The sequence below is a fragment of the Passer montanus genome, unplaced genomic scaffold (genome assembly GCF_014805655.1).
Source record: "Passer montanus isolate IOZ18808 unplaced genomic scaffold, ASM1480565v1 scaffold23, whole genome shotgun sequence".
NCBI classification, from domain to species: Eukaryota; Metazoa; Chordata; class Aves; order Passeriformes; family Passeridae; genus Passer; species Passer montanus.
In genome coordinates, this window is record NW_024366926.1 from 279,359 (window position 1) to 294,505 (window position 15,147).

At 43.0% G+C, this 15,147-nt stretch overlaps 2 protein-coding genes and 1 long non-coding RNA gene across 8 annotated transcripts in view; 1 reads left to right on the top strand and 2 right to left on the bottom strand.

The window, feature by feature from the left end:
* The window catches only part of ZNF827 (zinc finger protein 827), a 114,512-nt gene extending 109,021 nt beyond the window's left edge, over positions 1–5,491 (top strand). For all 6 annotated transcript variants that reach the window (XM_039710376.1, XM_039710377.1, XM_039710379.1 and 3 more), the window contains one exon: positions 1,430–5,491. In XM_039710376.1, the coding sequence (XP_039566310.1) occupies positions 1,430–2,237 (808 nt within the window). In that variant the 3' untranslated portion in view covers positions 2,238–5,491. The remainder of the gene's footprint in view (positions 1–1,429) is intronic.
* Positions 5,492–5,944: 453 nt separating this feature from the next.
* On the bottom strand, positions 5,945–8,150 carry LOC120502802. Its single transcript, XR_005627597.1, has 2 exons — positions 8,010–8,150; positions 5,945–6,523 (listed from the first exon to the last, which is right to left on the bottom strand). It is a non-coding gene; the product is annotated as an uncharacterized LOC120502802 (long non-coding RNA).
* A 465-nt stretch (positions 8,151–8,615) lies between these two features.
* MMAA (metabolism of cobalamin associated A) overlaps positions 8,616–15,147 on the bottom strand; it is a 42,468-nt gene continuing 35,936 nt past the window's right edge. The window contains exons 10-11 of the transcript XR_005627587.1: positions 10,697–10,968; positions 8,616–8,693 (exon numbers count right to left, since the gene is read on the bottom strand). The gene's annotated coding sequence lies outside the window, so the exon portion shown is untranslated. The remainder of the gene's footprint in view (positions 8,694–10,696; positions 10,969–15,147) is intronic.

Genomic DNA, 15,147 nt, shown 5'->3' on the forward strand with positions numbered 1-15,147 from the left:
GCTCCAGGTCAAAATCTGAGATTCTGATCCAGAGAGCACCCAGCCCAGGAGAGGTATGTGTGCATTGACAGCCAAGTCCTCTGGTGAAAGAGATAATCACATTAGAAGCCTCAGTGACAGGCTCCCTCTCTGGATCAGAGTACTTGATGTGCATCAGGAAATGTGTTCAGGTGTTTTAGTATCTCTTTGTCCTCCTGTTATTACTCACTTTCCTCAAAAATCTCTTGAATAATTTGTAGATTATTATTATACCTGTATGTGCAACCAGATGTAGCAAGGAAAACACGCATAGGGAGAGAGAGGATCTCAGCTCAGAAATTATCCAAAATGCCAGAACACAATTAGCAGACCTGTTAAACAGTGAGTGCAGACGTGTGGCAGCTGAGGATGCTGGAACACAGTAGCCAGCTGCCTTAGTTGTGAGATTTTATCCAGCCCTGCTCACTGAGCTCACCAGTTCCATGTGGAAGGTGCGTGCTTGGTTCAGTACAGCAGAGACCCCTGGCAGGGAGCTGTCCCCACCAACTTTCTCTCAGCTGCATCAAGCAACTGTTTTGGGTGTGTTTTGGGTTTGGTGGGTGGCCAGGCTTGTTCAGCATGCAGCTCAGGCTTCTTTCCAAACGTTCATGATTCCCTGCTCTGCCCTTCTCGGCCCCTCCTGGCTCAGGAACTGGGGTGAGGCCCTTTGCCATGTCCACCCAGGCCGGACGCTCGCTGCTCTGAGTAAGAAGAAGCCACATCCTGTTCCTGCACAGGAGCAATTCCTGCCACGGCAGAGGCAGCTGTAGGCAAACACTGCCAAGCACACACCCCTTTCAGCATGGCTAGCTCATCTCCCAGAAATGGGAGTCCCTACAAATCATCCTAACAGCCTGGCTTTCAGCTGCTCCTAGCAGGATACCCAGCAAGCTTATTGTTCATGGTCACATAAAAGGGAATTCCTAAGCTTTTGCTGTACGTGTGGTATTACAAGTTTATTCCATCTTTACTTAAACAGCTGTTTTCATATTCATCTGTAAACACTCACTTTAAACCACTTCTTAATGGAAAAAATGGCCAAAGTGACTTCGTGCAAACACTAGGAATCGTTACACAAAGTACCTCTGCATCAGTCACCCACCCTGCACTCCCCGGCCTGCTTTGGGGGAAGACCCCATCAAGGTAAGCCAGAAGGTTAAAGGGATGCTCCTTCAGAGTGAATCAATGTTTTCCTAGGAATGCCATTAAATGGGCAAACCTCCCTTAAGTAGAGATGTGTCAAGGTGAACCAGATATTGGAAAGAGGCTTCACAGGGAGAACTGAGTGTCTTTTTCTCCTCCTTAGTAGGTCAGAAAGGGGCTGAGTGCCAGGGTTAAAGCAGGAAGGCAGGTCTGCCAGCTGAGTGACTCCTCTTTTCTTTGTCCCTGCCCTTCCTTGCTGTGTTGCCAGGTGCCCGTTCTGCATCTACTCCACGAACCGCCCCGCAGCCATGGAGTGCCACCTGAAGACTCACTACAAGATGGAGTACAAGTGTCGGATCTGCCAGACAGTGAAAGCCAACCAGCTGGAGCTGGAGATGCACATCCGAGAGCACCGCCTTGGCAACCATTACAAGTGTGACCAGTGTGGCTACCTGTCCAAGACGGCCAACAAGCTGATCGAGCACGTGCGTGTCCACACCGGCGAGCGCCCTTTTCACTGTGACCAGTGCAGCTACAGCTGCAAACGCAAAGACAATCTCAACTTGCACAAGAAACTGAAGCACGCTCCACGCCAGACCTTCAGCTGTGACGAGTGCCTGTTCAAGACTACCCACCCTTTTGTCTTCAGCCGCCACGTGAAGAAGCACCAGAATGGGGACTGCTCTGAAGAGGAGAAGAAGGGCCAGTATTCAACCTCCAAGGAAGCCAGTCCGCTCCTACCAGTGATCAGCTCCAGGAACCTTCTGTCACCCCTCTCAGTTATGTCTGCCTCCCAGGCCCTGCAAACAGTGGCTATGTCAGCTGCACAGGGCAGCGGGGCAGAGCCAAACTTGGCAGTGAAAGCCTTGGCCATCAACGGCACTTCCCTGTGCTTCGATAAATACTGGAACTCAGAGTTTGCCCACCTTATTCCTTTAACAATGTTTTTCCCCAAAAACCACTACGATCTCACATTCCATCCACCCAGACCTCAGACTGCACCGGGAGGTGCCTCTTCACCTAAACACTCCTTCCTTGCCTACCTTGGACTAACAGAAAGGGCAGAGACTGTCTGAGGGCAGTTGCATTCTGTACCAAAAATCCCCGACAAACCCAGCAGGTTACACATTGCTGCAAACGTAGCCCCAGAGGTAACGAACACTTGTACTATATCATTAGTAAGGTTTAGCAAATGGCTCTGTGTGTATACTTATTGCATTGACATGAAAGCTGCTTTATTAAATCTCCAAGAGGTGACCTACTGCATACTTCTACCTTCAGAGGCATGTTCCCAGTACTCTTTATCTAAGAAACTATTTTGTCTTGTTAAGCTGAAAAAAAAAAGAGTGTCCTTATTGGCAATCAGCACTTGTAAGATGACATATTGATGCATTTTATTTTTGGGCTTTGTGTGCGTGCGGGTGCGTGGAAGAGAGGCTGCCTGTAGTGTGCCATGACATTGCTTTTGCACATCCCTTGGATTGGCTTCTTTAATCATTCTTCTTTTCCCCTTTCCACACACTGGCTCCCTGCCTTCCCCCTGCCTCCCCCTGAACTGTGGAGCTGTTCAGGAGCAATGTTTGGGGCGGGGCAGGGGGAGAACTGGTCTGTTATTTCAGTGCTGTTTGCAGCTTCCTTTAGTTGTTTGATGCCTTGTATTCAGTCGTCAAGGTTTGAGGATTTGGGGTAGAACTGGTGAGGAAGAAAAGTTGCTTTCAGCGCTGCAGGATGAGGGCATGACAATGCAAAGTGTGTATGTCCACACACTTGCAGTGTGTGCAGCCTACACACCCACCCAGCAGGCCCAGCTCTTACACAGGTGTGACAAACACCTGCCTCTGGGCCACAGCATACATCTTTTGTTTTAAAAGGGCATATAAATATTGGATATATATACTGTATTATGCAGTGGTTACCTTTTACTTTGCAGGAACAACTTGTATAACTAGAATTCTATGGTGGAAAAAAAAATCCAACAAGGGGATTTAAAAAAGGGTATGGATAAATTCTGGGTATAAATACTCAGACTAAAAAAAAAAGGCAGTTTTGCACAGTGCTTTAGTCTTGCACTAGTTTGTTTCTCACTTGCAAAAAAAAAAAAAGAAAAAAAACAAATTGTGGGCTGAAGTGAATAAGACTGTTTATTTGAAAAGGTACCAGTAACTTCTTTGAAATATAAAGCTATAAAAAGATGCTTTTGGAATCATAAAGTTCTCTTTTATACCCTCAGTATTTCAATTGTACTTGCAAATTTGACAGTCCTCTCGCTCCCCTCCATGTCATCAGTAATACTTTATTCCTTTCTGTTGATGGCAGATAGAGTGTGTCCTGCTAGGAAGCTGACTTTGTACTTATTTAATGCTCCTACTTGTGGTCATTAAAATGACATGTTATATGTAGCACTTTATTGCAGGAAGAAGCAAATGCAGATTGGTTGTATAACCTTTGTTAATCTCAAAATGCCAAGAGTGATCTTAATGCAAGAGAAGCTAACTGATCGTTAATTGATTTCTGTTCCTTAGACAAAGTAATATGTGGGAAGAAAGACTGGGATTAAAAGCACTCTGTTTTACAATTGGAAGTATGAAATGTGAAGCCTTTCAGAATGGTCATGTGATGTACAGGAATGCCTTCATACTGAATTATTGTTTTCCGTGGTGTCTCTTGGATTTGGATCTGGCTGTCTCTTACAGCTATTAGAAGTGTCTGACCTAGCTTTTGCCACAGTCCCCTCCCTGTCCCTTGGCCAAGCCACTGTAGGAGGTGCCCTGAGTCACATCTTTCATGCTATCTACCCACCCTCGTGCTGTCCTGAAGGAACTTCCTCTACAGGTTGTTGTGGGATGGGGGGATCCAACCACCCCAGCAGGAAAGCAATGACTCTGTTCAGGAAGGAATTTCTTGTCCACAAGGGCTTTTAGCCATATGGGCAAGTAGAAATGTAACTCAGTCTTCATGAGTTCTTAAATGAAGCTTGTGTAGAAGGACTTTCTGGATGCAAAACTTGCATCACTTTAACCTATTTGCAAGATTCCTGCATTTGTTTTGTACTGAGATGGCCAAACATTCTCCACTGTCATGACCAAATTCTTCCTGTATGTGGAGGACATGCTAATCTTGGCACTCCTGTTACCATACTGGAAGCTAGTTACAAGGGGGAAATATCCAAAACCATCAGCAGGTTATCATTTGGCATTATTAATTACAGGACAGAGAAGTCTCACCATTTGTTTACATTCCAGCAGACAGTTTTGGTTCTGATGAGCACTTGGCAGGTCTGTCTATGCAGTGAAGAGAACCCATCTGCTCCAAACTGCGTGTAAACCTCTGTAAACAACTTACCTAACTCAGGGCCCTGCTCACCATGCTTTACTCCACCAGAGCTCCTGCTCACACCTCCCTGGGAGCACAGGCGAAATAGAAAATACTCAGAGCATAAAATAGTTACTGTCTTGACAGCATGAAATCTGCAACCTGTATCCAGCAGCTCTACCAGTTCTGTAAAACACGCTCCACACCACAGAAAACCAAACACTCCCAAATCCAAAAGCTTGTTTTTCACACCAGCTACAGGTAAGGTGCAGCTGTCCAGGAGGAAGAAGAAGGAGGAATGTTACAATAGTAGGCCACTGTATCTAAACCAAATGGCAGTTTAAATGGGGCTGGAACTTCCAAGAATGAGCTGCCCGCATGCGACCGCCACGTGTTTTGACCATGTTCCACTGCACCAGTATCTGACCTGGCAATGTTTAGTGTACCTGGGAAATTTGTTTAGCACTTTGGAAAGGATAAATTCATCCTTTCTGGCAAGTTATAGAAGTTTTCTCTGTAAGGAAAAGTGTGTTAGGAGGTTTTTATTTTTTTAAGAAAAAAAAATACCCTATTTATCAGAGCTCTTGCATATTAAAATAATTTGTTTGCAGTTCAAGACTAAAGACAGGAATGTTCTCCAGAGGTTCCCCCTACTGATTAATGACCAACAGTTCTGATAAATTCCCCCCACCATAAAGGTAATTTCATACTGGTTTTCACTATGCATTCTTTAATGAAAGCTGGCGTGTTTTTCCATTCAGTAATTCAGTTAAAGTTCTCAGCACTTTTTTCTTTCTTCTTTTTTTTTTTTTTACTTGTTGTATTATGTTCAAATATCATTCAAGGTTTGTGTACATTAATAAAAATTTGTATTGTATAAAGCTTTTTGCATTATAAGGCTGTACAGGGTCATTTTGACAGTAACTGGTATATTTCTTTGCATCTTATGTTGCATTGCCAATTTCTAGTGTATCCAGTTTGGAAGTACAATATACTCTAATTAAAAAGGTTGGCTATATTCTGGTTTCTTTTGGTTTTCTTTCCTCTCCTTTTTTTTACCTTAAGTATATTTCAAGTTGATTTGGAGGGAGGGGTGAAGGATTCTCCTACAAGACAAGAAGATAATGTCTTCACTTTTTTCTTCTTATCAATGATATTAATCTTCAATTTTGAAATTGAAAAGGAAAGCTCTGTCTCTCACTCCTGATGAGAAAATACAGCAAATAGTCTGAGGATAGCTCCAGAACAGCTCACTCTGTGGGCTCTGTGCTTGTAGCAACCTTCCAGGTCAGTTCTGCAAGGGGGATAATTCCTCTTCTGCACACTCTGCTCAGTCATGCATTTCAAACAAATCAGATCCTTAAGCAGTTTGGTGTACTTGCTCTTGCTTGGAAATAAACCAAATTAAGTCAAGGAAATTTCCTTAAGGATGAGCTAAGCCATGAATGAAAGAACACAGTGCACTAAAACATTGTCACGAAAATAATTTCTTTTTAATTGTAAAAATATTGTGTACTCATTTTATCAGCATTTTAGAAAAACCTGGTTTTTTAACCAGAGATTATTGGAACAATTAAAATGCACAGAGGACACTAAAGAAGGAAACCCTAAGAGTAGACAAATTTCCAAGAAGCAAAGATACTACTGACTCCACTGAACAAGAAAAGATACTCAACATCCTAAAAAGAAGTTAGACTACTTAAACACTAGCCAAGAAAAGAAAATAATCTGGGTGTTCATTAGATAAGAATTATCCTCAGATATATTAATGTTACCATTAAATACATGTGGAATGCCTTTTCCCTGCACTTAGGGCAGTGTTAATGTCTACTCAACTGAAAAAACTTCTTACAGTTATTTCTACACTCCTGAGGTTTGAATACCAAATTTCAGGGCCTTTATCAGTACCTTGTACATGTTGCTGGGTGTTGGAATTCACTGCTCCTCTTCTGCTGCTGACTCCTTAGCTGAAAGAAAAGCTTTGACACAGAGCTGGTAAGTCATGGTGTCTCTCAAGAAGAGGTGGTGTCTCTCTCTCTTCCTGCCCACACTGTAATACAAAATATACAGCAAGACTTTGTGGAGTTTTTTGCACTATACCTAAATAGTTATCCTAGCAATTAAAAGTAATCATGCAAACCATGCCCAGAGCAGCTGTGGATGCCCCATCCCTGTAAATGTTCAAGGCCAGGCTGGAGGGGACTCTCAGCAATCTGGTCCAGCAGAAGGTGTCCCATGGCAGGAGGGCTGGAACTGGAGGACTTTAAGGTCCCTTCATGTGCAACCATTCTGTGAGTCTATTTAATTGTTTAAATAAGTTCTAAATCACTAAAACAAGACAGAAGAATTACTTAATTCAGGCCCCTCTCACCTTATTTTATCTTACTAAATTATCCTGACTGGCAGTCACAACCAAAACATAAACTGCCTGCAACAGCCCCTGTAGCTTTAGTCTGCCAGAGACCCCTGTGTTCACCCAAACAGGGGTGTTAGTGTGACGTGCTGAGATGTGATAAGGAGCCCCTGCCCTTTGCAGGAGGCTGTAACAGCCTTGTAGACCTGCATGATTTTAATCAATTAACTCAAATTTCCCCAGCCTATATTTTCTGATAATATTCCAATATCCATGTCTGATTACAGAAAACAGCTCCAGTTGTGTACTGACTCTTTCAGGAAAAAAAGAAGTGTCCTGTTTTCATTCTGAATTTGAGTACATTTTAAATCTCAGTTTAAGAAAAAAATAAGCTTAAAATTGCCATTTTTTCATAGTTATTTCTTACAATCCTACACATGCCATAGTCATCATGAACCTAACACAACAAGGCTTTAAGAGAGAATTTGCAGGAGGGGAAAAAAAAAAAGCCAAACCAAACTAAAACAACAAACCTACAATTTTCTGTAACTCTTCACTGTTGAGAGGGCTTCTCTACAGTGGAGGGGACGGCATCATTTATGCAGAGCCATGTTTTAAGATCCTTGTTGTGTTAAAAATACATCAGTTATGCTCCTAACAGACAGACATCTGCATTATATCATCCACCATCTTATCTGCTGCTAATTGGTCTCCTTGTTGACAAGTCTTAGCAGCAAGGTTAAGTGCTGGCTGTAAAAGCAATGTAGCCTCTTGCCCGAGGGGTCAGAGCTCAGGCAGACTGTGCTGGAGCCTGCACGGCCTCTCTCCCTGCTATATATTTTCTGGGAGCTAATAAAACACCAGGGCAATCACTCCTGCCTGGAGTCTGCCAGCCACCACGGTGTCTGTGGAGCTGCAGCAAATGGAACATCATCGCCCCAGTGCAGAGCACTCAAGGAGTTTGCAAAGGAAACAGGGATCTCTTGCACCAAAGTTTTAAAAACTCCCTGAGATGCAATTAAAAAAATCCCTGAAGTGAGGTATCAGCTGCCCCATGTTCAAGGTTAGCTTTGAACATGGGCCAGCTGATACCTCAATGTCCAGCACAGCCCTTGGAAAAGGGATGGGGGCACACCTTGACTGAATTCAGAGGTCCCATTTGAACCAAACACTGGGATTTTACCTGGGTGCTGGGCTCCTTGCAGAGCTCTTGGGAAATATCCTAGAAAGCCATCCAGGTGGGTGCCAGGGAATACAGCAGGAATGCAGCTGTTGGGCTTCCACGTGGGCACAACACCTGCCTTTGACCAACCTGTCATGGGCTTGTTCTACATATATGACAGGGAAAGGGAAAGAAAGGAAACTTAGGGCTGGAAATAAGCAGGAGCAGAGGAACACACTGACTGGAAGTATATCATTAAGTTAAGACAAAGAAAGCATCACCCCCAAAAATCCCAACAACTGGACAGGAGAAGAGCAGAGCATCACGTGATGTATGGCACTATTTTTGCAGGCTGTGGCAGCCTATTTCCCTGTTTAAAATGGGGAAGGGCTTTCCCTCCCTGGTTTTGCTTTGTTTTGGTTTTCTTTGTAATTGTTTCATTTCCTGCCACCTTAATCATTATTAAAATCAACATATGGCACAACTCTTTAAAAAAACCATTTTTTTCCAGTTTAAGCTATAGTTAATTTTAAAAAAGCTTCAAGTTTCTGTAATAGAAGTTCCTCTTCTGTTTGCTTTGAGTTCTGCTCTACTTTACTTTTCAGACCTCTACTTTCTATCACATACCTTTCTTTTTCCACCACTTCTCAGACAGCATTTCACTGGAAGTGTAAACTTTGGATTGTTGCTCTTCTGGGAATGTGCCTGTTTAAATAAAAAAGAGAAAAATGTTCTCTCTCTGAGCCCCTAGACCTTCGTGCCAATGTTTGCAGCACAGCCTAAAGTGATCAAACCCAAAAATAGGCATTGCTTCCTGGCTGGTCAAGGAAGCATCAAATACTTTCTTGATTCTTTCCCTGCTATTTAAGCCTGGAATGTTCATTCACACACCAGGCTGAAGAATTTGCTTTTAAGAGATGTACCAGGAGGCCAGCTGGGAGGGTCAAAGCCCTCAGTAAGGTGCTCCCACATGGGTGAGTAGACTTTGGAGCCATAGATGCTAGACTGCATCCATGAACAGGAGCAGGTTCCTGCCAGTTTGCTCTCACTGCCTCTCACCAGTTACCACATGAGCCTGGTCTAGGCCCTGCTCAGGACTAGGACCAGCAAAACAAATTAAGACAAACTGAACTATCCACGTCTGGTATTCCTCGACTGCAGGGATTAACACTTCCCTGGCACCCAGACTCCCAGTACACAGTGTGCAGCTGCATTCCAGCAGAGTTAGAAGCAGTGCTTGTTTTAACAATAAAAATCACTGGATCTTTCTTTCCTGAAACAGAGCAAAACATTTTAAATGGGATGGGATGGAATGTAAGTAAAGATAAATAGTTGCAGGAAAGCTCCTTCCAGCAGCAGGGTTCTGAAGCAATATGAATACATTGGTGGCTGTCACTCATGCCAGTGACACTTTTTAAATGCACCAGAATAGATCTGTTCACATGTGTTACCAGAGCAATGCCCACTTGCACTCTGAATATTTAGTAAGCAAGCATTAAGACTTCATGTTTTTATACTTAGCTCCCTATTTTTAATGGGCCTGCATACCCAGAACTTAATGAAAATATCTAAATATAATGTCAGTGGGATTTAAAAATATGCACTGCATCTTTTAAGTTGACATTTCAATCAAAAATAAATAAGATCCATTTATATGGTGATACTGTGATAAGATTGCATCAGTCAAGTTTCATTCCTACTCAAAGTGACAGATTTCTCTAAGTCAGAGCCAGGAAATTCAGTCCTCCAGCAACTCCAACCAGGAAAATATAACTGAGGGTGAATTTAAGTACTTCACAAAAATTAGGGTATCGTGTTTCAAGGATAAATGTATTTCATATAATCCTATAATTTCATAGAATCCTACAATCATCAAGGTGGCAAAAGACCTCCAAGGCACTCCTTTTGTTATTAATGAATTTATTAAGACACTTTTTTATTATTGTTCACAGGGAATGCCAGATTGAGTTGCAGCTAGGCTTTCACCTTTCTAACTTTCTCTCTACATGACCTAATGACGTTCTTGTACTTTTCCTGAGTTGTGTCTGCCTCTTCTTCTAAAGGTCAGAAATTATTTTTCTTCCCTGAGTTCGCCAAAAGCTCCTTATTCAGCCAGGCCAGTCTTCTTCCCCATCTTCACACTGTTACTGTCCTGTGGCTAGTCCATTAAAACTAATAACTGCACTCAACTTTTGTATTTGCCACTCAGCCCAAGTCACATGAGTGTTGTCATTAGTTTTTTCTGTCACCTAATCAATAGCTTGTCAAGATCCAGGCCCTTATTTGGTGGTAGAGACTTCAAGAATCCTCCACATTAGGCTCTCTCACATTTAGAGAGCCAAAAGAAAATGGATGGGGTATGGTTTTGCACTGTTCAGAAAATCTGTTTCCCATTGAACTTTTTCAGTTTCTTGGGCTAGTCTAAGAGAGGAACGGAGACAACTCAATAGTAGCAACCAGATATAAATAAAAAGATCACCCAAAACTGTCACTGGCAGCCAAGAGGCCTGGACTCTGAAATGTCTGGTGGGAATGTTTCCTAACCCGCCAGAAGCTCACATGGTTCAAAGCTTGCTCTTGGCACTGCCAAATGACCAGGGACCACCTCCTCCCATGGCATCTGCCAGTTCATGACAGGCCAAAAACTCAGAAGAAATCCCTTAGCTCTGCAGCTCTTTCTAGAAACCTCAAAAAGCCAGGCTACTTACCTCTGACTCCTCTGAGATCTGCTGTCTGTACGTATGTTGACATTGAATTCACTGTGCAAACACTGAAAGCCAGAGAACTTCCACCCCAGCAGAAGTGCACAGACCTGCTCTCCTCTTGCTCTGCTCTTGCAGAGGGCAGACTGCTTGTTGTAACAAGCTGCAGTGTCACAGCAATCTCAAATCAATGATCTTGCTTCCAATGTAAGACTGCCACGTCTCTGAAATCAACCCATCACAAGCTTTCTGAAAGGGACTTTCTGAAGACTCTTTTCCTGTAAACAAAAAAGGAAAAAGCACTTACCCAAGAACACAATTAATATTGTCAGTCAAGCCAAGTGAAATCTGACATCTTACACCATCCCAAGGATGCATTCAGCTTGAATTCTGACAGTATCCTTGTTTACCCCGTCCCTCCTGGCTATAAAGAGGGCAGCCAGCAAAGAAAGTTCCCTCAAGGAAAGATATCCTCCCACCTCTTTCAAAGATCTTTGGAATGTCTCCCAGCAAGGTGAGAGAACACAGGGAAACCTTCCAGCCACAGACAGAGGCTGCTGCTAAGTGCAGGGGAAAGGTCTCACCCTCTTTGACTCCAGCAGGCAACCTGGGACACTGGGCAGGGGTGTGAGAAGACAGCAGCCTGTCCTCACACCATCCAGCTGCCCAGCCCTGTAGATCCTGGGGGGTTCTTGGCAATTAGCACAGTTTCTCTTGCTAATGGACAATCAAGCATGTGCCCAAGCCCATCCAGTCTTCAGCTCATCACGGGGAGGACCTGAGACTGGCAATAAAACTCTCTGGGAATGGAGAGGCAGGAGTTCCAGACTCTAACCCAAGACCTCTTGGAGGGTCCTGACACCAACCCTTTCTCACCAGCCAGCTCAGCGTGGCTGAGCCCTGACAGGGCCTGCAGGTTGTTTTGGACATGAGAGGAGTCAGAAAACAGATTAATGCAGCTTAACTAGGAAATGGGTAATGCACCCTCCATGTCTCACAGGCTGGCCATGAAGACAAGCAATTGGGGTTTTTTTTCTTAATTTATAAGGCATGGGAGTTAACCTTGAGGTACTTCAGTTCAAAATGTGGTTCTTTTTTCCTGATAATGATGAAACAGAACACTGTAATTCAAACCCCCATCCTGGAAAGGTGAACAGCAGCCAGCCATACCAAGTGCCCTGGGCACCTGCTGCCAATGATCTACTCTCTCCCTTGAACAAATAATGTCAGAAGATGAACACCTTCTTCAGTAATTCCCCTTCCTCAGCCCCTGCCTGCACATCTTGGTTTGCCTGTGCTCATATCACCACATACACCTTCAACTATTCAGAATCTCTTTAATTCATAACATGATTTAACAGAATTAGACTAAATACCATCATGCAGTAACTTTTTTAACACATCAGAAAGCGTATTTTCATTTTTTTTTCAGGAAAAAGCTGTAGACAACTCATGTCAGCAGCCAGATTAAAACAAACCCGTCTTTCTGAACAAAAGGTGCTCTTTCTAGAGAGTTGGGGTCATTCATTATCTCCAGATTTAATGAACTGCACATTCCTCAGCTTTTGGGAAATACAATTTCACAGTTTGTAGAGGAAGATTGATTTTATTTATACACATCCATAAATAAAGGCTCCATGCTGTGGCATCAGCCAGTCAGATGCATGATATAACTTCAGCATCTCTTGAAGAGAAACAGCCTGGATTTTGAGTGAGGGACTATAGACTGGATCATTTTCTAACTCCAGATGAAAATTGCATTTTCCCTCATCTACCAGTGGTGAAGAGGGCTGCACCTGTGAGGAGCCCCTGCCAGCACTGCCCTATCAGGCTAGACAGGGGTCTGTCAGCCTTTGCCAAACAACTCACAAGGCAGAGATGCAAAGACACAGAGTGGAAAGAAATGAAAGAGAAGGGCTTTGCAAAAGTGGGACTTTGCCCTTAGTAATTAAAGGTAGCATGGATTTCACCCCAGCTCTAGCAGATTTCCATCTACAGGGAATGTAGAAAAAAGGAGACTAATAAGGAGAAATAAGGAAAAGGAGAACAAGACACAATACAATTTATTGTGTGAATTATGCAATACACCTTCATAAGAATCTAAGAGTATGAGCAGAAGGAAGTTTTGAGAAATGGCTAGTTTTAGCAAGGCCAGACCACATGAACAAAAGACAACCAGGCAAAAAAAAAAAAAAAACCTAAACAAAAAAAACCCCAAAAAACAAACGGTGTTTGAGAGATGATCCAAGTGGATTTTCATCCAAGCATCCCTTGGGCTACAGAAAACAGGTTTCCTGACTAAGAGAATGTCATGAACTACTTAACCACAAACAGGCCTCTTCAAAAAAGTTATGCCCTTAAAGCTATTTACACCACAGTTGTGACTCCTAACTTTCCCAGCCCTGCAGCTTCTTCAGCAACAAAACATTTTACAGCCTCAGTAGCTCTCTCCCGTTGCAAAGCAGTGAAGGAAACCTTGCCAAAGAGTCAGAAATGCAGAACCCTGAAGGAAATGAGACCTGAGACAACTGATTTAGGACTCTGCTCACCATTTTTCCTCCCTGGTTCCAAGTAGCCCAATGCACTTCCAAAGACCATGGAGCAGTTTGACACATTGAGGAGGGGGAAAAAAAAAGATGGTAACAAGTGGTTGTTCTTTTTACCTCAGCTGTAAATCCATGCACAACACCCAGGGCACAGCATCAATTCCAAACAAGTGCAGGCAGATATACAACGTGCTGCTTGCCCTGATCAAGACACAGAGCAGCACAAAAAAAAAAAAAAAAAAAAAAAAAAAAAAAAAAAAAAAAAAAAAAAAAAAAAAAAAAAAAAAAAAAAAAAGGCTCTCAAGCAAGACATAAAAATGCTCAAATCCATTGTAAGCAGGAGTTCAGTTTTAAGGAGGTCTAAACTGTCCTAACTCCAGCAAAACCACACCATTACCTAGACAGAGTAAGCCCACCCACAGTCCCAAACAGAATTCCTATAGCAGATGCAAATTTCAGCTGGTAATGTGAGCATTTTAAAGGAGCAGTGGGGTGCAAGAAGGCTAAAGACTGGGAAAAAAACATATTCAAATCATCTAAAACACAATCTTTGATAAGGGCAATATGATAGTTATACCCTGGTGAGTTTTTAGGGAGAATTAAAGAGGCTCTGAGGAAGCACAACTGTCCCCATGAGAACCATCCAGGAGTTTTATGTGTGCAATCTAATCACCAGTGCCATGATTGCTTTGCTCTAAGTCCAGCAAATCCAGATGGGCCACAAAATCCACAGGTTGTTCCATGCCATGCTTGGTGCTTTAATCCTCTATGTTTTGACAGGTTTGTACAGGGAAAGTTGAGGACTGACAGCAACTCCCCGAGCTCCTGGAAAGGATTCACACTGTGAAGAACCACAAAAGCATTTGATGCCAGAAAATACAAACCACACAGACCTTGGACCTCCCTTTCTGCCACAAGAGCTCAAGCATGGTCCAGACCAGGAGCATGAACTGAGACACTCCAGAGAGGTAATTTGTCTCTTTTTTTATAGGATGTTTTACTGGGGTATCTCTCAAGTTCCCTAGTAGGGAAGGCAGATGTAGTCAAGGCTGAAATTATGAATCCTTTAGCATTTGCCATGAATCATTTGGCCTCAATCACAAGAAGAGTTTTTTGTCTCTCCCAGAAAGTGTACTGGTTTTCCTGTGTGGCACTGCTTGACTACATCCGGCTGACTTCATCATGTGCAAGAATGAAAGCAGGATGCCCAATCAAGTACCAAACATCACTCAAAACCACTAACATTCACAATTCAGTCTCTGATCAACCAGTTCCTGTTGTGAAAACTCAATTGTAATTCAAAAAACCAAACCAAAACACACACAGGAGAAAAAAAAAGTCAACCAAACTTCAAAAACTCTGAATCCACCAGAAGATAGTTTAAGAGATGAATTAGTAAAACAAGAAGAAAACAAAACACACCACAATTCAGCACAAACAACACCCTAGATAAAGGCAGGGAACATTGACACTGCTTTTTCAAAGCAGTGACTATTATGGCTGGTACCTCTGAGAATGAAACAGAGCAAGCTCTCCAGGGCTCTGACCTCCAGCAGGTCACGTTCACAAGTCAGTGACCTCAAGAGCCAAGCTGGCATTCCCAGTGCCCACAACAATAGATCCAATTACTTCAACCAACAAGCCTTAAAAGGCACATGCAGCCCATGAAGCTCACATTGCTCTGTTAATTCAAACACATGGATCCACAGACATGAAGAGGGGGGAACAGCACCCTTGCCATCTCTGGATGCTGCACGTGCCCTGCTTACCTTCCCTTACACATTTTGGCTTCCACATTTCTTTCCCTGGTGTTTCCCTGTTTGGAGATTCTTCACCCAAACTCAAACCATAATGAGACTGAATAAATTGATTCAATACTATTTGCTTTATCATTTTTCCCACCATTATTCA